The 23039-nt window shown below is 42.9% G+C and overlaps 1 protein-coding gene across 1 annotated transcript in view; it reads left to right on the top strand.

Moving 5' to 3' along the window:
- myo10 (myosin X) overlaps positions 1 to 23039 on the top strand; it is a 345458-nt gene that overhangs the window by 224364 nt on the left and 98055 nt on the right. The window contains exons 18-19 of the mRNA XM_078539144.1: positions 297 to 405; positions 2314 to 2394. Of these exons, the coding sequence (XP_078395270.1) occupies positions 297 to 405; positions 2314 to 2394 (190 nt within the window). The remainder of the gene's footprint in view (positions 1 to 296; positions 406 to 2313; positions 2395 to 23039) is intronic.

The raw sequence follows: 23039 nt of genomic DNA, 5'->3' as shown, positions 1-23039 counted from the left end.
CATTTTTACTTCTTCAACATCACATGAATTTCCATCTGTTTCTTCAATTCTATTGATAAAGCTTGCCATATGATTGTTTCAGTTGTGTCAGACTGGTGCTGGTTGAATTGAAAACTTCCTCCATTAGAATCCTACATGCTAATAACAAACAGTGAAAAAATTAGAAACCATGCTACAGCCAACTGGAGCTGCTTTCCATTCAGAACAGGGTTATTGTAGCAGTGATCATTGTATCCAATCAGGTTAAAGTCTCTGTATTGCTAGTCATTGGCATTGATGTATATTCATGATTTCAGACTGGATTTCATCTATGACTTATTTGAGCATGCATCAGGCAAGAACAATGAAGACACACTTAAATCTGGAACCAAACATCGGAAGCCAACTGTAAGCTCTCAGTTCAAGGTCAGCATCATCCCTTCCAGTGTTTGAATTAGTAGTTTTTTTACAACTTGTGTTTGATAGCAGATGCAAAATGTTATAGCTGCTATTTAATCATTCTTATCAATCATTATTAGTGTCAGCCTGTCATTTAACCCTTGAGATGAAATGAGAAAAATCCGATCTTTTACCACAATAGTTTTCCACTGTGCCAATTCTCTTGAATTGTATCATGAACCCTACATATCTCATGTTCCAGCAGTCTACTTCTCTTCTACTTCATCCGAAACAGCTCTGTTGTGTTTATGAATGTGCGTCTACTCACCCCTGTATGGGTATTATCACATATTCAGATAGGTACTCTGGTTCAGTGGTGTTAGTCAATCTTTTATACATTCTGCTTGTTTTCTCCATACAGAAGTTGACTTCATTGCTCTACATTTTACTGGCAGTAGTTGGACTCTTGTGCTCTACACTAGATTTTAGTACCTTACGTATATGTACTCCTACAATCTCTCTGAAGTCAGAATAAGATAGGGTGCACAACATTTGATCCTATTAAGCTATTCTTTTCCACAGTAGGCAAGGCATCTAACCTAGTATGAGAGGGATCTAGCTACGGTGAAATGGAACAAAAAGTTGACAGGAAAACCTGTAATGGAGCAATAGGTGATCGTTACGAAGGTGTTGCTTCAGGTGCAGGCTAGTGAATTCCAATAGGGGGGAAATAAAGGGACAAAGCCAGGGTTCCTTGGATGATGAAGGAGACAGAGAATATGATGAACCAAAATAAAAGGGTCTATGATACATGAAACTGTGGGCAGTTGGCTTCATCCCAAGACAATGGTGGGGTGGAGAATTGAATCAGTGACAAGGACATGAATGTGTAGCAGAGGATGAATATGATGGTCTTTACAGTGTTTAACTGAAGAAATTTGCAGCTCATCCAGGACAAGTAGGTTGACAACACCTGAGGCATGGAGAGATGGTGGAGAGGTAGAGCTAGGTGTCATCAACTTGCAGTAAATGTGAATGTGTAAATGGAATTTCAATCACAAGAAACTTCCATTTAGGAGCCATATTTGTTTGACACTGTGAATCCAAATGGCACAATGTTTGATATGTGATTTTGGTCTTACAATGGTGAATTGCTGATGATTTATACACATTGTTATGATGTGAATATCATATGTGTTGCATATTTAACTTTAACTTAACCTTAGCAGTGGTAGGGTTTGATATTAATCCCACCCTGCCAGGTGAAAACGTGGCAAAGGATAAGTTTAAAATGAACTGGGTGACTCCATTCCCACCATGATCTGGCCAACTGCAGTATTAAATTGCAGGCAGCGAGGACAATTGTCTCAAACCAGTGGGAACCTCTAAATAGACAAGTCATACATTGATGACATAATTGGAATGCTATTTCAACCTGAGACCTGAACAGGCAAAACCTGTCAGGAACTGTGGCCAGGGAAAGTGAGCTCCTCCGGGCTCCCTGCCATGTTTCCCTTCCTCACCAACCAGTCCTCTTTCCCAGAGTACTTAACTTGTGCTGCCCCCAGTTTTAATGCCTGGGCAGCTGCTTCCTGCAGATATCCCACCCATTTGGGTCAGGAAATCAACAAGCGAAATGTTATTGAGGCCAGTCATTCAATTGGCCGAGCTTCTCACTTACCACTCCCAGGTGGGCTAGCTGTGCACTTTACCATGTTTCTGCCTGTGAGTTAGAATCAAGGTCATGGTGCAGCAATGCAGTAGTTTGGAGGGAACAAATTTTAATACAAATGAACAGTCCAGAAAGGTGTCTTGGAGCACTGAAGGAAATATGTAGCAGATTTTAAGTGTTTTTTAATGACCAGCTTTATAAAATCTGCAAGATAGACTAATTATGGCTTTCAACATAATTATCTTTTGTTTCAATTTTTTCAGAACTCTCTTCATTCATTAATGGGAACATTAAGCACGTCAAATCCATTCTTTGTCCGATGCATCAAGCCCAATGTTCAGAAGGTAAGCTTCAGCTGAACTTGATCCCAACCAGTATTTGAGTCCAGAGTTCGCACATGTATTATAACTTCTAATAGTTTGTCTGAAAAATTTATTACAATGTTCATCCCTCAGAAATAACAGCTTTTATTACCCTAACCATTATTGAATAAAGGACCAGAATCAGCTAGCCTATGGTGAGGAGAGACTGATTGCCTTTGACATCAAGGCAACATTTGACTTAGTGTGGCATCAAGGAACCCTAGTAGAATTGAAGTCAATGGGAATCCTGAGGGAAAGCTCTCCACTGGTTGAAGTCACAGCTAGCAAAAGAAAGATGTTTTCTGGTTGTTGCAAGCCAATCATTTCAGCCCGAGGGCATCACTGTAGGAGATCCTCAGGATGTTCACTTATAATTGCGCTGTGTTCAGTACTATTTGCAACTCCTCACATAATGAAGCAGTCCATGCCCATGTGCAGCTAGACTGAGGCAAATAGGTGGCTAGATACATTCATGCCACACAAGTGCCAGGCAATGACTATCTCCAACAAGAGAGAATCTAACCACCTCTCCTTGATGTTTAATGGCATTACCACCACTGAATCCCAACTATTGACATCCAGGGGGCTATCATTGACCAGAAATCTTAACTGGATCCACCACATAAATACTGATATTACAAGCATACGTCAGGGGTTGGGAGTTATGCAGTGACTAACTTGCCTCCTGATTCAAAACCTGTCCACTGCCCATGATGCACAAGCCAGGGGTGTCATGAAGTACTCTCCACTTCTCTGGATGAATGCAGCCCATCAAGAAGCTTGACACCATCCAGGACAAAGCGGCTGGCTTGATCTGCAATTCATCTATTCATTACTTCCACTGCCAGTGCACAGTTGCAGAAATGAGTATAATCTACAGGATTCCATGCAGCAACTTGCAAAGGCTGCTTCAAAGCATCTTCTAAACTGGTGATCTCTACCACCCAGAAGCACAAGGGCAGCAGTTAAACGGAATACCAGCACCTGCAAGTTCCCTTCTAAGCCACAGACCAGCTCACTTGGAACTTTATTGCCATTCCTTTGATGTCTCTGGGTCAAAATCCTGGAACTCCCTTCCTAACGTCACTGTGGATGTAACCACACTACATGGATTGCGGTGATTCAAGAAGGCAGCTCACCATCACCTTCTCTAGGGCAACGAGGGACTGTCCTTGCCAGTGGCTCTCACATCTCATAACAAATGAAAGAAAATATGAGTCTATACCTCAGAGCCAGTAATAAATTAGCTTTATATTTTTAATATCTCCTGGGAAACATTACTGTTTAATTGTTACAACTTTATGAAAGCTGCCTATTTGGTATTACTTCATTTATTGTCCAGATGCATTTTAACACTACTTACAAAATAATAATCAGGAGGAGGGGAGTCCATCATTCACATCCAATTGATTGGATGTAATAAGTTTGTAGGTTTATAGATATTCCAAATTCTTTCCAGTCATACGCATTACTAGATTAAGGTTTCAGCGGCATAGTGTAGTTGCTGCCAATTCATCCCCAAACTGCTCAGCATGTTGAGGTCCAATGAACTTTGTAAGGTCTAACACCACATGAAAATATCCTCAAATCTGGTGTTTGTTTGCTGTTTTGTGTGAAAAACTCTTGCACTCATGGTTGTGTGAACAAAAAAAATCAATAATGGTAAAAGCCTGGACCGCAGGCCTTTTTATTTAATGTTTTGTCAAACTATTGATGTATAGGGAATTGTAAGAAAGTCACAGACTCTGGGAACTTGAAATAAATGTGGAAATGCTGACAATGCAAAGCCTGTCAATTTAGAAGGAAAGACTAATGCTTTAGTTGTTAATTAAATATTTGATCAATTCACAGCGCAGCAATTTTGCCTGAAGTTGTTCTGTTAACTTTTATACAGCTGTGATCATGCATATATTTATGCATGCAAATTTTCTAATAGTTCTCTTTAATTGGATTCAAATATTTAATGAAATTACAATTAACATTCAACCTAGGAGAAAACACTACTGTAGGTTCTATCTGCAAATAACATTCTGCAAAAGCCTTTATTCAAATCTCTGCTCAAGAGGCACCATCTGAACCCAGTGGATCTTATAAGTGTGAGAAATAAGAGCAAGAACAGGCCTTAACATCGATTCTGCTGCATCATTCAATAAGATTATTCTGAACTTCTACCTCAACTCTTGCTCTCTCATCCTAACCCTTAGATACCTAGGAACAAGAATAGCCCATTTAGCGCTTGAGCCTGTTTGGTCATTCACTGAGACCATGGCGGATTTTCAACTTAACACCACATTCCCACCTTTTCCCCATGTCCTGGAATACCTTTTGGATAGCAAAAATCTACCAATCTTATTCTTTAATATAATCAATGAATGAGCATCCACAGCATTCGGGCAGAGAATTCTGAAGATTCACAACACTTATTTCTGTATCTCAGTCCTAAATTGCCGACCCCTAGCCCAACACTATGATTCCAAAACAAAAACAGAATTACCTGGAAAAACTCAGCAGGTCTGGCAGCATTGGTGGAGAAGAAAAGAGTTGACGTTTTGAGTCCTCATGACCCTTCAACAGAACTGAGTAAAGTTAGGAGAGGGTGAAATATAAGCTGGTTTAAGGTGTGGGGGGGGGGGTGGAGAGAAGTTGGGGGGGCGTTGGTTGTAGGGACAAGCGAGCAGTGATAGGAGCAGATAATCAGAAGATGTCACAGACAAAGGAACAAAGAGGTGTTGAAGGTGGTGATATTATCTAAGAGAATGTGCTAATTAAGAATGGATGGCAGGACGCTAAAGGTACAGCTCTAGTGGGGGTGGGGTGGAAAGACTGACAGGGCATTACAGGTATAGATATAAAAATAATGGAAATAGGTGAGAAAAGAAAAATCTATATAAATTATTGGAAATAAACAAAAGGGAGGGGGAAGAAACAGAAAGGGGGTGGGGATGAAGGAGGGAGTTCAAGATCTAAAGTTGTTGAATTCAATATTCAGTCCGGAAGGCTGTAAAGTGCCTAGTCGGAAGATGAGGTGCTGTTCCTCCAGTTTGCGTTGGGCTTCACTGGAACAATGCAGCAAGCCAAGGACAGACATGTGGGCAAGAGAGCAGGGTGGAGTGTTAAAATGGCAAGCAACAGGGAGGTTTGGACCTTTCTTGCGGACAGACCGCAGGTGTTCTGCAAGGCGGTCGCCCAGTTTACGTTTGGTCTCTCCAATGTAGAGGAGACCGCATTGGGAGCAACGAATGCAGTAGACTAAGTTAGGGAAATGCAAGTGAAATGCTGCTTCACGTGAAAGGAGTGTTTGGGCCCGTGGACAGTGAGGAGAGAGGAAGTGAAGGGGCAGGTGTTGCATCTTCTGCGTGGGCATGGGGAGGTGCCATAGGTGGGAGTTGAGGAGTAGGGGGTGATGGAGGAGTGGACCAGGGTGTCCCAGAGGGAACGATCCCTACGGAATGCCGCCAAGGGGGGGTGAAGGGAAGATGTGTTTGGTGGTGGCATCAAGTTTGAGACACTACACCCAGGTCGAAACAACCTTGCAGCATCTACCCTGTGAAGCCCTCAAAGATGTTTCTGTATTTCAATGTGATCACCTCTTATTCCTCTAAACTCTAGGGAGTATAGGCATAATCTACTCAAACTGTACTCATAGGACAGTCCTCTCATCCCAAGAAACAACCTAGCGAACCTTTAGCACCTCAGACCAAAACTACACAGTACTTAGGTATGGTCCCAACAAAGCCATATATAATTGAAGCAAGACATTGTTACTCTTGTGCTTCAATCCCCTTGCAATAAACATTAACATATCATCTTCCCATGGCCCCTCATATTCCTCATGCCCCCTCCATGCTCACTTACACAGTATCCACTATGGACAGAATTTATAAGGCCTATAATAACATTGGAAAGTCTTTGAGATGCTCATGAAACTGTCAAAATAAACAAACTGCCACTCAAAAACCTCTTCAAAAAACTTTGATCCTAGTAACTGCTCATAAAACTGTCAATAAATACAAATCTCTCAGTCCTATTGACAGCTATTTGGACAACTCCTGCTGAGCTGAACCCACTAGTGGGGCTTAGAGCTCAGCCAAGCATTCACAATGGGATTCCAAAGTACAACTGTGCCAATAAAGACTCGGAAGCTGAATATATTAAAACCTTTAGAAGTAGTGTGTTATAATCTGGCTAGAGACCATTAACATTTAATAGAAATCCAAACACATCATTTTAATCAATAGAACTACACCACAAGATTTCACTTTTTTTAAACAAAACGCAAACTTTATTGTATATTGAACAAATTAAACAAGACAAATATGAATAAGTTAACACTATAGCTTATAACTACATATGTTATGCATTCAGGTTTACTTTTTACTTCCTCCAAGAATTCTCTCTTAAAACACATCAATCTTAAAGTTATTTATTTCTCTGGGAACTACACAAGTATGTCACAGTCCTCTGAGAATTCCCTTCAGATCCAGATATTCTCAGAGGTAAAGCTTTGATTTACCATCTCTTGATTGGGGATGCCTTGGGCCATTGTTCTGTTTACAATGAAATTTGATTCATTATTTCAGTCAATGAAGCAGGCTTCCTAGAGGTGGAAGCACTGATAGTCGTTCACATGAAAATTCAATTGTTTCAGAGAATAATATTTTTACATGCAGTTGTTATGATCCCTATGAGGATCTGTAAACCAAAAAGAACCAAATTTACCGACTGATCCCCAAATGAAGAAATTACTGAACACAATTTCATTTTTTGTGCCTGATTCTGATTTGTGTTAAGGTAAATGTAAATTAATAAGCAAATGATGGTTGGTATGGACTATACATTACACATAGAATAGAAGATACAACAAAGATAGATCTCATGAATCATATAGACAGTACACGCTGCCTTTATGACAACAATTTCAGCCACATGGTTTTTCCAAGCTCAAATCTTCCTCGGGTAAAATTTCAGTCCCTTTCCTTCAAGGACTTGGCCAATTCTTTGCAGGCAGCGGCTTCCATGTAAACAGTGTTCTGTCTGTGCAATCTTCTACACAATGGTGCACTTCTTTATGGAGCCGTCTCAACTCTCGGTCATGGTAGTGTGGATCTACCAGAACTACCTTTTACCTACGCATGGTATGGCCAATTCTGGACATTCAGTCACTTGAAAGTGAAAGAAACAGCTGCAGCAGTCCTTATCATGCTTTCTGACTGCTCAGAAATCCAGCTCTCTGACTCAGCTTGTGAACCGTCTCTTTTCTCCAGCTGTTCCCTTTCCCCTCTGTTTCTCTGCCATAAGGCCTCTGTATTTTAACTTCCTCCTTGTTGGTAAAGCTCCCAGGTCAAGGGTTGCCAAGTCACGTGGGCCAGTATTTCTTATTATCTAAAAATTATGATTGACACCTTAACTATTGTTACAAACTTTTAAAAGTCCTTTACAAGCATTTTTAAAAACAATTACAGATTCCCCAAACATTTTAAAGTAATTGCGAATTCTCCCTACTGCTTCTGAGTCAAAAGCCATCACACACTATATGAGTAATTTGACACATGCTACCTGGAAAGTGTAGCATCCTTGGGAAGGGCAGGTGGCTTTGAATATATAGTTCTCCATGTTTTCCACCACTGGGGTTTACCTCGCCTCCAGTCTGGGTCGGTTGTAGACTAATTGATCGGGCAGAATTTTGCATTGGTGGGGGTGGGCAGGGGTGGTCGGGAAGCCAGCCATCACCTGCAATTGGCACCGGACCACGATTTTACGCTGGTGAGCCAATTGAGGCCTGCCCAGCGTGAATCACGAGCAGCAGCACTGAGCGCTACCTGTGCAGGGGGGGGAGCGGGGCCCGTGGGGAGTGCGAGCCAACCGAGCGCAAACTTGGTGCGTGCGCGCGACTGAGCGCTTCATAATCTCCCTGAAGCACAGAGCTGCCTCGGAGATCAAGAGATATTTTTAAAAATAATTTTAAAATTAATGAAATGTCCCCTCATGTAACTCTGTCACATGAGCAGGGACATGTTATTAATTAAAAATTAAAGCATTTATTTTTATTTGCTTTTGTAAACCTCATCCCACCTGTGGATGAGGTTTACAAAAAAATACAAAGGCCGCTTGGTCATTTCGCCTGCCCGCCAATCATTAGGTTGGATGGGCAGCGAAAATTTTAATTTAATTGATTACTTAATAGCCTTATCAGGCCTTTTAATTGTCGGCGGGCACACTACCGGCTCTGGCGCGGGCCCGCCGACCAGACTATCATGTGACTGCGCGTTGACGTCGGCACACTCGGCCAACATCAACAAGCTCAAGCGGGTTGGGCGCACGTGCGCCCACCGAGTGAAAATTTCTGCCTGTAACGATTGCTTAGCCATAACTCCGTTGTTATTCTATCTTGCAACTAGGAAAATAGTCGAAGGTGAACTAGATGAACCTTGGTGTTGCTTTTACCTAGCAATTCAAATGCTCCTATTATACCATTTGTCAAAATTTGCAGTACTTTATTTTCTCAGCAGACATTTTTGTGAAATAATTATGGTGTGAAGTAAATGCACTTTGGGCCCATAGAAATTTGAGACAACATTCTAAGAGTACATTCATTTTGAATTCACTCAGTGTAAATTTATAGCACCATAATCATCCTCCCCATTTTATAAACGGTTGTCCTTTTCCTTTTAGTATTCCTTATGCCGCACACTAATTTCTGGTAATCCTCTGCTCATGCTATATTCCATGTTCAGTCACCTTCCAGGAAATAACTTATTTTCTCTCTGCTGCGTATGGAGTATGGGAATTAATTAACAGTTACAGTGGGGCTGTACCCACTGGTGCCATCCAGCGCTGACCCGTTAGTGTTTGCAGGTTCAGTTGGTCAGGAACTTGCACCATATGCGGTTGGATATGGTGCCCATGCTGAGCACATTCCTCACCCCAACCCTCTTTGCCCTTTGGGTAACGGGGCTGATCATTTAAAAAAAAAATCTTCAGGAATCCAGGATAACACTCTGACTTGGACCCCACTAGTAGAACGCACATTTGCTCATCTGAAATTTAGTACAAGGCAATTAAGAAACTCTTGGCAATGACAGAATCCCAAAATATCTAGATTTCCGGCAAGGATTCAGTGACAAATCCCCAAAACCCTTGAGGAATTTCTACTCCAGTACTCCAGTATGTTAATTTCAGGGTTCAGGATTTTATTGTGTAGTTCTCTGGTTTTGGAAATTGACATATACAACAATGTATTTTGGATGATAAATTGTGTTGCAACTTGTATCACATTTCCAAGTTTTGCTGATGCATGACACCTTTTCATTGTGAACATGGTGGAAATGGAATAAGAAATGTAATATTTTAATCAGATTTTGTGGTGCTGAGGTACATATACGGAAGGGCCAGGCTGTAATAAAAGTGCAACTTAAATATTGATTTTTGTTTTCATTTCATGCATCATGCATTTGAAAAAAATTAAATTACATTTTCAATTCTTTGTTCCCTGAATTGAATTCAGAGAGCACCAAACCTTCCAATTTTCACGACATAACACACGAGGCCAATGCTGGGGACCAAAAGGAACATTTTTCTTGTTCTGCTGAACTTCTAGATGTCAGAAATGCTAATGATCACATAAATTCAATTGCTCGTTCCCTTGTTGCTCTGGAAACTGGAGAGACAAAGCTATGCAGGCATCTGACAATAGCTTCATTGGAAAGTGAAATCAACAGAGCAGAAGAGTCCATTCATTATGTGTGTATGTGTAGTTTGCTGCAAAACCTTGAGCTCACCACTCTTTTTAAGAACAAAATGTTGATGGAAATGCTATCTTGATAGTTTATCAGAAAATTATTTGGCACTTGAAGTTAAGTATTTATATTGACAGTATGAAGTTTGAGAGATTCAAACTCAGTTACAGCCTATTAGAAAAGGCCACTTTGGTTATCGTTGAGCCAGTCCACACTGACTTCCTTTCAGCAGGAAAAGGAATGAAATAAAGACGACCCAGCCAAGATATGGTATGAAAGAGCTGAAATACCAGCACCCGATGGATTTTTAGAACCGATTTGTAGTGCTGTTACTTTATAGACAGTGAATACTGAGGAAGTGAAGGTATGTGTGCATTGCTGCTATACAAAGTGCAATGTTAATATTTACAAATAATGTTAAATTTTGGCTTTGTTTGAGAAAGATGGGTGTTGGTGTGTAGGAGCTTGGCAGAATTGTTGTTTTATTGTCCCCTGTTAGCCAATGTAAAGATGAGTTATACCTGTTGATGTAACTTAATAATATTTGGTAAAGGCAGTGCAGTTCTAACATTGCTCATGTATCTTTTCAAAATTCCTAACCACTTTATTTATTACCCTGTAGAAATTATGTACAAAAATACTTCCATTGACACCTGGACTAAATGATTTCTTCACTATGAGATACTTTGCATCTTTTGCTAGCTGGCACTTTCCTTTTCTAAACTGCAGAATATAAAAAGTTTTTGTTTTAATTTGCTCTGCAACCGCTGTGCCGGTACAGTGCCCAGTTAAAGAAAAAGTACGTTTGAACTGCCAACTTTTAGTTACTGGCACATTGAGTATCAAAGTTTAATTAAACTTTTGGAGATTTTGTTGCATTCTTATTTTTATGACCAGTGAAAAGGCTAATTTTGTCAAGTGGCCTAAGGTGTATTTTTAAAATAGATTACCGCATGTTGAAAAACTAAGACAACCCATAATAAAGTATGTTTATTTCTTAATTTTATCTAGTTTTAATGAATGGATTTATTCTCCTTGTTTGCGTTTTTTTATATTGCTCCTTGTCCAACTTCTTCCTCTTGAAGGCAGGGACTCGTACTATGGTAAGATTCCATGGCAGTGGCTGCCCTCTGGCAATTTGCCATTACATGTATGCGACTGTGCAATAAGCAACAATGTGCTTATAGACAATAGTGGTCATTGTAACTTCAAGCAACTGTCACCTATCAAGTTTATGTGTAAACTTCTAGCAAGAATCACTGAATAGCAATCAGGAGTAGGGAGCTGCATGAGTTGTGTCTTTGTTATTCTCTCACTGGGGACAATGAGGCCAATTATAGTGACTTCATTGCAAGCTGAGAGATCAAGCCTGGGTCCTCTTGTCTCATTGTCACAGGGAACTGCAAAGCTACCCAGCCAACAACATGCCTACTGATCTATTTAACATATTGAAAATCTATCTTTTCGCACATAAAAATCTAAACTGAGTCATTTTGAGCAGCACTGTAGATGGGGAGATGAAAAACAATCTGTCACTCCCATAAATGATATGAAATGATGCTGTAATTGGCGGCAATCTTATGCTATCTGGTTTCATTCTTGACTGAATATTAGATACAAAGGGATTTGCAATCCCAGACCAAGCAATACAAGATATTCCCCTTTGTGGTAGAAGAAATGTTTTTATAGTTGAATGAAGGTATTTTTAAAAACCCTTGGCCAAAAGGCCAATCCTGCACTAGACTGTCCTTGCAAGCTGGTGCTCTTAGACACGCCTGAGGCTAGGGTCTTCTGACTTGGTCCATGATTAGAGGCAAGGGGGTGTGACTGCGAGTGAAGTGGATTTGGGGGTCGAGAAGGTAAAAGTGGAGGAGCCTCAGCTCTTAAATTTGTTCAACAGGTTTGAGGGTTTTTCAGTTTGTTTGGATGAGAGTGGGGGCTGCAGGGTGGATAAGCTAACTGACCATGGCACCATGGCACAGAAAGTCATCCAAGTGGGGGAGTAAATAGGAGTGTAGTGGTTGTAGGGGGCAGTAAAGTCAGGATGATAGACACAGTTTTCTGCAGCTGAAAGCATGAGTTCAGAAGGCAGTGTTGCCTGCCTGGTGCCAAGGTTCGGGACATCTGCTCGGAGCTAGAGGGGAACTTGCAGTGGGGGGGAGAGGATCCAGTTGCTGTGGTCCAAGTGGATACCAGTGACATAGGGCTAGGAAAGAGGTCCTGCTTAGGGAATATGAACAGCTAGGGGCTAAATTAAAAAGAAAAACCTCAAAGGTGGTAATCTCTGGATTATTAGCTGAGTCACAAGTGAATTGGCATAGGATAAATAAGATTAGAGTTAAATTTGTGGCTCATAGACTCATGTGAGAGGATTGGGTTTCGATTCATGGGGCACTGGCACCAGTACTGAGGAAAGTGGAAGCTGTACCGTTGGGACAGTCTTCATCTGAACTGTGCTGGGACCAGTGTTCAGGCGAGTCATATAACCAGGTTGGGACAGAGCATTTGCACTTAGGAGTGCACCAGCAGAGGAGGACAGATTTTGGAAGAATGGTGAAAAGGCAGAATTAAACGCTCTGTATCTGAATCCACGCAGCATTCATAACAAAATGGATATTAGCCATTTCAGAGACCTGGTTGCAAGGTGATCAAGGCTTGGACCTAAATATTCAAGGTTAATTAACATTTCTGAAGGAGAGGGAACTAGGAAAAGGTGATGGGGTGGCTCTGTTAACTAAGGATGACATTAGTACAGTAGTGAGAGATGATCTTAACTCGAAAGATATAGAATCAGTTTGGGTAGAGAGAAGAAATAGCCAAGGTAAGAAGTCACTTGGAGTAGTTTACAGGTCCCTTAACAGTAGCTACACTGTAGCACAAAGTATACAGGAAAAATAATGGGGGCTTGTAAGAAGGGTACTGCAATAATTATGGGTGATTTTAATCTACATGTAGATTGGATGAATCAGATTGTTAAAGGCAGTCGGGCAGATGAGTTCATTTTGTATTCTTACAACAGTACTTAGAACTTTTTCTTAGAACAGTATATTCTAGTGCCAACCAGGGAGCAGGCTATTTCAGACCTAGTTATGTGCAATGAGACAGGATTAATTAATGACCTCATAGTAAAGGGACCTCTAGGCAACAGAGATCTTAACATGGTCGAATTTCATATTCAGTTTGACGGTGAGAAGTGTGGGTCTAAGAATAATGTCTTAAACTTACAGGCAATTACAAGGGCATGAGGACAGAGTTGGCTAAAGTGAGTTAGGAAATTGGCTAAAAAGGTAGAACGGTAGAGAAATAGTAGCAGACAATTAAGGAGATATTCCATAACTGTCAGCAAAGATATATTCCATTGAGAAAGCCTGTATGAGAAGGATGCCTGTTTCCGTAATGGCAATTAGATCATACCCATTTACCTCTATTTGTGCCTTTAAATCATCTACCTTGTTGCGAATGTTGCATGCATTGAGGTAGAGTGCCCTTAACTTTGTCTTTTTGACATTATTCTATATTCTAAACTTAGTTAATGCTCCCCTTCGTTTTGCCTGCCTCCTTATTTTACTTGTCACTTTTCTACTTCCGTTATCAGCTTTACTTCCTTCCAATTTGAGTCCCCCCCCCCCCGCCAGGTTCCCTTGACAAGCTAGTTTAAACCCTCCCCAACAGCACTAGCAAATCTCCCTGCAAGGATATTGGTCCCAGTCCTGTTAAGGTGTAACCCATCCAGCTTGTACGTGTCCCACATGCCCCAGAATCAGTCCCAATGCCTCAGAAATATGATGCCCTCCCTCCTACACCAATTCTCCAACCACATGTTCAATCGCTCAATACTCCTAATCCAATGCTCACTAGCACGTGGCACTGGAAGTAACCCTGAGATTGCTGCTCTTGAGGTCCTGTTTTTTAAATTTCCTTCCTAATATCTGCTTTCAGGACCTCATCCCTCTTCATACCTAGGTCGTTGATAGAAATGTGGACCACGACCTCTGGCTGTTCACCCTCCCCTAGAAGGATGTCCTGCAGCTGCTCCGCGACATCCTTGACCCTGGCATCAGGGAGGCAACATACAGGGAGACATTTAATGCCGCAGAAATACCTTTCTGATCTCCTGACTATGGAATCCCCTATCACTAATACTCTTTGACTCTTCTTCCTCCCTCCTGTGTAGCTGAGCCACCTGCAATGCCACAGACTTGGCTGTGGCTGCACTCCCCTGATTGCTCTCACCAGTATCCAAAATGGAAAACTGATTAGTAAGCAACTTAGACTCAGGGAACTGCTGCACTACCTGCCTGGTTCATTTAGACTGCCTGGCAGTCACCTCTTCCCGCTGTGCCTGCACACTCCTAACCTGCAGTGTGAGCACCTCACCAAATGTGCTATCCACATAGTTCTCTGCCTCGAGGATGCACAACAGTGATCCCAGTTGCCGCTCGAACTCTGAAACCCAGAGTTCAAGCTTCTGCAGCCAGTGGCACTTCCTGCAGATGTGTTCATCCCTAGATGACATGGTGTGTCTATGATTAGCCACATGCCACAGGATTTACCTTCCACTCAGCCGAGTTGACTTCTCATACCATAACTTTAGAAACTATTACGATTAGAATAAGTGGAATAATTTACCAATTACTCACCAATCAGCTTCTTCCCCTGGACCAAAGTAAGAGCCAGCTACTGGAGGCATGAAAAAAGGTAGAAAAAGGAAGGAGCACCTCCCTCACCGAACTCCCTCTCTCACAGAACTCCCACTTTACACTCTGAGCTCCCAAAGCAGCAGTCTCAGTGCAGACGATCGAGCCCTGAGGAAGATCTCTTTTTATGCTCCCTGAAAAACAACTGATTCAAGCTTCTGAAAAGTAGTTTAAGCTAACTACCTAATTAACTAACTGCAGTTACTCTGAGAGCTTGTATACCCCTGTTTTAAGGCTGGAATAAAACTTTAACATCTCTTAACTTAGAGTAATTTTAGTTACTTGCTGAATTAAAGAAAAAAACTAGACTTTAGATAGAAATTAACCCTTAAAACTCTCACCCACAGCTCTCAGTGCGGACCCTGGTTCAGCCTGTGCTGTGTTACCCACCTGACATCTGTCATAAGCACACTGTTTCTTCTTCACCTGAACCTCTTTCTTTTTTTACCCAGGGAGCTCTGGATTTGTCTGCCCTACCTTTCCCCTTGGTGGGAATATACCTTGACTATACCCAAACTATCTCTTCTTTAAAGGCAGTTACAATTTTACCTGCCAACCTTTCACTCCAATTTATCTGGATCAGATCCATTCTTAATCCACTGAAGTTGATGTGTTCCTTGTCCCTTTCCCTAACCAACCTAAACCGTATGATACAATGATCACTGTCCCCCGAGTGCTCCCCACTAACAGTTGATCCACTTTGCCCACCTCATTCCCAAGACTAGGCCTTGTGATGATTCCTAAAATAAAAGCAAAATACTGTGGATGCTGGAAATCTGAAATAAAAGCAGAAAGTGCTGGAAAAACTCAGCAGATATGGCAGCATCTGTGGAGCGAGAAACCGGTTAACATTTCAAATCCAATATGACTTCTTCAGAACTGAAGAGAGGTAGAAATGTGATGGGTTTTATGCTGTTGAAAGTGGAAGGGACAGGCGGAACAAAAGGGAAGGTCATGGATAGGTTAGAGGGCTGAACGGACAGATGGGGCACTCACAATTAGCACTCTCTAAATTCACAGTAGGATATAAGGCTGAGGATGGAGCAAAGAGTGTGGAGGTAGGACTAAATATTTCTTGTGTAAGTCTGGACTTTTTTGATTACTCTGTGATATTGCTTATATTTTCCGGAAGTGAGGAGGCTTCTGTCCTTAAGAACCGACTTATAGATTGGCCATAGCATCAAGTCTGCACCTCAGCATTCCAATAGCTTAAAAATGGGGATTGTTATGTCAAAGTGAAGCCACTTTCTCAGATGAGTAGGAGAGGAGAAGAAGGGAGAGGAGGCCAGGCAACTGGAGACATCATCAGCGTGTCTGCCCACAAGACCAAGCAGCATGCTGTGAAGGGGTTGAAGGCCAGCCAGGCTTGCAAGGGAGAAGGGTCCAGCGGAGGCACCATTACCCTGCTGCAAGAGTATACAGAGTTAGATCCGGCTATCTGGACATGCAGTGCAGAGGAAGGGTTGACCTCTCAAGGGAGATAATGAATCCATCTGTGAAATGATTGGGCATGAGATCACATCCAACTGCATTGGTGGGCACCCTATGCCTGTGGCACTGAAAGTGACTGTCACCCTCAATTTTTAATGCTTCAGGATCCTTCCAGGGTCTTGTAGGAGATCTCTGCCGTGTGTCATAATCCGCAGCACACAGCTGCATAAAACTTGTCATGGATGAACTCCTCATGAGGGTGAACACCTTCACACATTTCAGAACAGATGAGGATAGCCAGACAGAGCGTGCAAGGGGATTTTCAGCTATTGCAGGCTTCCCAGAGATTCAGGGTGCCATTGATTGCACCCATGTGGCGATCAAGGCACCTGCTGTGAATCGTAAAGGCTTCCAATGTCCAGCTAGTGTGCGACCATCATCATCAGCAGATCCTCCAGGTTTGTGCAAGTATCCTGGAAGTTGCCATGACTCTTATTCTCCAGCACCTCCAGTTCCAAGGCTTTTCATCCCCCCTGCACACTTGGATGGCTGGCTGGTGGAGGATAAAGAATACCTTCTGAAAGGGGGGCTGATGACACCAATAAGCTGAAGAGAGGTACAACAGAAACCATGCCTCCAGAAGGCCCGTAATCGATAGGACGATCAGCCTGCTCAAAATGAGGTTCAGTTGCCTGGACCGGTCTGGGGGATCTCTTCAATATGCACCAGATCCCGTGCCTCTCATTGTTGTAGTGTGCTGTGCCCTGCACAACCTGGCTCTCTCTCTTGTGGAGATTAGGTGGAGGAGGGAGACTGGGATGTACAGCCACAAACTTTTGAGAACGAATCCAACACAGACTCCGAGGATGAACCTGCACAGCCACAGGGTCATGCTGAGGACCCAGCAAGGCGGCAGCTTTTGGGGGCCAGGGAGACTGGAGAAGCTGTCATTCAAAGGAGCTTCCGGTCGGCTTCAAAAGCCCTAATTCCATATCCATGAAAAGCAGTCGATACATATTCGCTCACAGCTCATGAACCCCTCCTCTCCTAACAACCTCTTTTTCCTGTGCCATCTCTGCGAAAGAGCAGTCATGCTCAGTTACTTTCTTGGATTGAGTTGCAGGCCTGTTATTTTAATGGCACTCGTAACACTAGAGGGCATGTGATCTGAAGTAAGAATTTAATAAAGTGACGTGGGACAACAATACACAAGCCACACAGCTCAAGATTTCACCTGTGATTGCCCTGCTGTCTTCACTGTGATTTCTTAGACCGTTTACAGGCGCTTTGTCTTGGTGCTCCCCTATTGCTGGCAGCTACATTGGAGGCAGGCTGCTGACTCTGATGTCCCGTTAGCCTGAATGATTTTGGCGGCCGTCCTGTGGTTGGCAGAGGCTGTGAGGGCGGGAGAATCCTGCACAATCACTGGACACTCCTCGGTCATCTTTGTATCTTGAGATGATACGATCACTGGCAGAGGAGCTACCCATCAGGAGCACCCTGAGGGGAGCCCCCAGATGCAGAGAGCAGACGCTCAACCACCAACACGAGGTTTGCTTGGACCTCCCTGCTTGCCATAGATGGATGAGAAGCTAGCTAGGACACCAGGTGCCTCACCCATCTCTCATACTGGCAATGCCCTGTTGAGGTCACTGCCAGTATGTGGGCCTACAGGTCTGAAACCCTTGACTGAGCTCCTGGAGCTGGCTCTTCTTGAGAATCGCCCATCTCTCAATGGAGGATGCCTTGTGTTCAGAGCTGATGGTGACCGCAATGCTCATGCCCCACATAGGCTTCTCCGTTGTCTGAACCATAGCACGCAAACCCTCTGGAAGCTCTGGTAGATCTCCACATACATCCCGCTGGACATCCTGTATTTGCCGCCTGCTGGAAAACTCCAGAGTCTTGTCATCTGCCTGTGGCTCAGCATCTTCCTGTTCTCCAACACTTCTCCGACTTTCAGAGGCCTGGGTCTCTGACTCCAACAGCCACTCAGGCAAATGTGGAGTGCTTTCCCCAGTATGTTCAACCATCTGTAACGACTGAGGTGCCAGTACCTGAGGTAGTGCGAGCTGTGGAGTGAGGATATGACGCAGCAGCATCTGAGGGTCCCTCCTCTCCAAGGACCCTCTACGGTTCTGGACGATGATCCATCCGATAGATGAAAAATAGCAGTAAGTATACATGAGCATTAAAGGAGGAAGTAAGTAGTTACTGCTGCATTCTGCTCATGGGCATTGCACAAATCTAACATTAACTGATGCAAGAACATAGAGGAACAGTGGTCATAACCCTTCACTCCATGCTCTGGCGCCCTCCATTCTTGAGGCATCTCCCCGTCAAAAGTGTGTTGCTTGACTCTTCAGAAACCCCTGTCTCTCCTCGACCAGTAGATCTTGCCCCCCTGATTGCAAGCCAACTCTAAAACGTTCTCCTCCATTGGCCTCAGCATGGCCAGATTCAGGACATCACTGTACAGCTGCGTTCCATCACATTGAGCTTCCTCTTTTGTGAGGACAAGATCAAATTCATGAGTCCCTTTTCTATTTGGCTGGGGTTTACATGCTCCTTCCCACTATCGCTGGTCCATGTGCCCAACACGTTGCAGGCTTTCCCCTTCTAGCCATGCCTGCCATCATGTCTTGTCCTAGACAGCCTTGTTGAGCACAGGTTCACTTTGTGTCTGGAGCCGATTGCATACCACCTTCCAGCCCCACCAAATGCATGCCCACACATATATGTTCATTCAAGATGCAATGGGGCTCACCCTTGCAGAGCGGAGAAGGTCATTCATCCTATTCTGACACTACTCCCAGGTCCCACGATCGAGCCCACTGCTGCTCACTATCGCAGTCACCTCTGTCAAGTCTTTCTTGCTAATGTGGAGGCTTTCTCTTGCCATCACATGGCAGCAGTATCTCCCATCGCTGTCTGACTGCCTGCAGGCGGGTCTGCAAGTCATGGGAGAAATGAGGGGCTGCTTGGATGTGGCCATTTCCATGGCCACTTGCTTGGCTTGGCTTGGCTCTGGATGACACAACAGAAGTCCTTTGACATGTTAGTTCTGCCTTTGATTCTGGATAGTGAAAATTGACTGTTTCCTGTCACTGCACAAAATTCCGAATTTACCCACCACAGTCTTCACAGTGCCCTTCCTGGTGTCCTTTTAAACCCCCTGCCTGCAGCTGCCTTCATGGAGCAGTCCGCCCTGTCCCCGCATCACTCTTTCTACCCCCCCCCCCCCAACCAAAAGGCACTGACCCTCTCATTAAGCGACTCCCATGCTGGGCAGCTGTTAATTGGCCAGCCAGAGCGCCATCGCTGTCGGCTGCTGGTGTTGGGCGAGAGCGGAGTTTACATCTGCTTCCGGGCCCGCCAATCGGGCACATGTGCCAAGTGAAAAATTAAGGCCGAAGTTAGTGTTCAGGTGGATGACCTTCATCAGGTGAAAGGTTATCAGCCTGAAACATTAACTCTGTCTCTCTTTGCAGATGCTGCCTGACCTGAGTTTTTCCAGCTTTTTTTTCTCATTTGAGATTTCCAGCATCCATAGTATTTTGCTTTTGTTTTAGATTCTGTCCTTGACCCTTCTGGGACATCCTGTCTCCACTGCAATGTTCCTTCCTAAACACTTGTATTCAGGAATATTTAATGCCCCATCCTGCCCTGCTTTGAGCCAGGTTTCTGTTATCGCCACAACTTCATATTTCCACGTGGCTATCCTTGCCTGCAACTCACCAATCTTATTTACCATATTGCCCGCATTCACATACATGCACTGTAACCCTAATTTAGACTTCATTACTTTCCCCTTTATTCTAAATCCACCTAATGACTTATTATTTCCTACTCTAGTACTACCTTTCTCTCCAAGTATTTGGTACACTTCGGCATTCCTTTCTAATGTGACATCTTGGTAATGAGACACGTGTCCTTACCATCCAAATATGTGCCAATCTTACCCACAACTCCATGCGTTAATCTCTCCCATCAGATTCCTGCCCTTGCTACGGTACCGAAACTGATCAAATCCACAAATTATGTCCTCTGTTACTTGACAAAGATAAACTGTCCCTGCTCATCCTTCTCAACCAGTCTGCAGAGCATGACGGGATTGACGACAGAACTCCAACACCTCTCCGCTTTCATCTAGATTATTGGGACGCCACTCACCTGGTTTCATTCTCACCTATCTAATCATGGCCAGAGCATCACTTGCAATGGCTACTCTTCCTGCTCCCACATGACAACCTTGGAAGCGTCACCAGAAAACCTCTGTGGTCCTATCTTACTGCCACTTCTCTGGACTCCTCCGCTGTTGCTACATTACCAGACTGCTTGCCCATTATCAGGTACTACACAAGCAGAAATTTTTCTCCAAGTAAATATTCAGACAAGCATGGCCTATTTTCTCTGTCCTTGCTCTGAAATCAGTTCTCTAGCTATTGATTTGTTTCCTCTCCCTGACAACTGTACGAGGCTGAACCAGACTGTTCGTAACTTTGGTGTAATTTTCGACACCAAGATGAGCTTCCATGTCATCACTGAAACCTCCTACTCCCAGCTCTATAACTGCCCAACTCCATCTCTGCCTCAGCTCATCTCCTGCTGAAACTGTCACCTATGCCTTTGTTGCCTGACTATTCTAACGCACTCCGAGCTGATCTCCATGTTCTACTCTCCGTAGAACGCAGGTCATCCAAAATGCTGCTGCCTTAGTCCTTACTTGCTCCAAGTCCCATTCAACCATCACACCTGTGCTCACTGACCTACATTAGCTCAAGCAGTGCCTTGATTTCAAAGTTCTCATTCTTGCTTTCAAGTTACTGCATGGCCTCACCCCTCCCTATCTCTGTAATTTCCTCTAGCCCACAACCCTCTGAAATATTTGTACTTTTTAAATTTTGGTCTCTTGAACATCCCCAATTTTAATTGCTCCACCATTGGTGGCCAGGCCTTAAGCCCTGGGATTCCCTCCCTAAACCTCTTTGCCTCTCTACTTTCATTTCCTCCTTTAAATGTTCCTCTTTGACCATCCTTTCAGCTGTCTGCCCGAATATTGCCTCGCATGGCTTGGTGTCCAATTTTTCTATATAATGCTCCCGTGAAGCAGCTTCGAACATTTTATTCCACGCAAGTTGTTGTCGTAGCACTAATTTTTTCAATTTGCTGAGCTTTGAGTTTGCAATAATGTCAGATTCGTTAACTTCCATTACTTTCACTGGAATTCTGAGTATTGTTTTAATTCTGCTTCTCAGATTTATCAAGTTATGGCTACAAGGAAACTATTTAGTTCAAATTGTCAGTTGCTATCAAATGTGACCAAAAGCCAGTGCTGATTTTTGCATTGCTGGCACATAATCCAGTTCAAAGTTTCAATTCATTCCCATATTCCTCTATGCAGTTCATAAGAATGAGAGGTGATCTCTTTGAAACATAAAGATTCTGAAGGGGCTTGGCGGGTAGACACTGAGAGGCTATTTCCCCTGGCTCGAACAGCTAAAACATGGGGGCACAGCCTCAGGATAAAGAGTCGATCATTTCAGGGCTGAGATGAGGAGAAATTCCTTCAGTCAGAGGGTTAGAATTCTCTACCCCAGGGGGTTGTGGATGTCCCATCACTGAATATATTCAAGGCTGAAAAAGATTTATTTTTCTCTTGAGGAATCAAGGGATATGGCAGTGTGTGGAAATGTTAAGTTGAGGCAACTCAACCATGATTATATTGAATGGTGGAGTAGGCCTAAGGGGCCTAACAAGATGGTCTACATTTGCTCCTATTTCTTATGTTCTTATTCCTTTTGTGATTCAGTTTACTTTTAAGTATGAGAAATTGCAGATCAAAATAAATTAAGGTAATAAAATATGGTGACAATTGCAGAAAAATGAAACGTAGTGATACAAAAATTCTATTTTAATGCACCCGCTCATTTCATTAAGAGCAATACATATAACATATGGAGAGGAAAACAAAATAAAGCATGTATTTTAAAAGTTGCCACACCACCTATATACTCTGGTTCACGATCTGGTGCAAGAAGCTCTTCAAGTGGAAGTTTAAGAGTAACCTCAAGACAAATTGGCTTTACCTTGCTTGCCCCAAAGATTTTACACCAAAAAACTATACCAATAATTCTATCTTCTACTTATCTATTAACCTCAAAATGTAAACACTGAAGTGTGTCTGAAGTAGAATTTTCAGTTGAGTAAGGATATCTTTCCTCATCCAACCAACATTATATTCAGTTCAACTGCTCAGATTGTCTTCCAGTGATATATGGATTTGATTAATCACTGTCATTCATCTTTTGTGAAAGTATTATCCTTCTACTAAAAGATATGTATCATTAACATATACTTCCAGATGGTCTTAGTAAATGCTTATGTATACCCCCAATTTTTCTGCCACATTTTCCTTTTAATAACAATTGCACTGGCTTGGTCATTTTAATCTAACGGCTTCAGATACAATTGCGTTCTTAATATTTTTGTAGATCATAATGAATTTTACTATCTAGTTTTCTCTAGAACTACTTCCATTACTGTTTGTCACTGAGGTGGTTGGAATATGGAATAATGTTGGTGTAAATCTTGAAGAATGTCACCAGCCCCTTGCACTGAAACATACACTTTAATATAGCTGAAAACCAATATTACTCTTGCCCTTTTATCATGCACAGTTTACCAAGGGGTGGGAATATTCTGGCCTCTGAGTGTTGCTTGACCTCTGGTTTCCTAGGAACATGAGGTTGTTCAGGAGAGT

The sequence above is a fragment of the Cetorhinus maximus genome, chromosome 3 (genome assembly GCF_964194155.1).
Source record: "Cetorhinus maximus chromosome 3, sCetMax3.hap1.1, whole genome shotgun sequence".
Classification (NCBI taxonomy): domain Eukaryota; kingdom Metazoa; phylum Chordata; class Chondrichthyes; order Lamniformes; family Cetorhinidae; genus Cetorhinus; species Cetorhinus maximus.
This window is presented reverse-complemented; position numbering and strand designations above follow the sequence as displayed.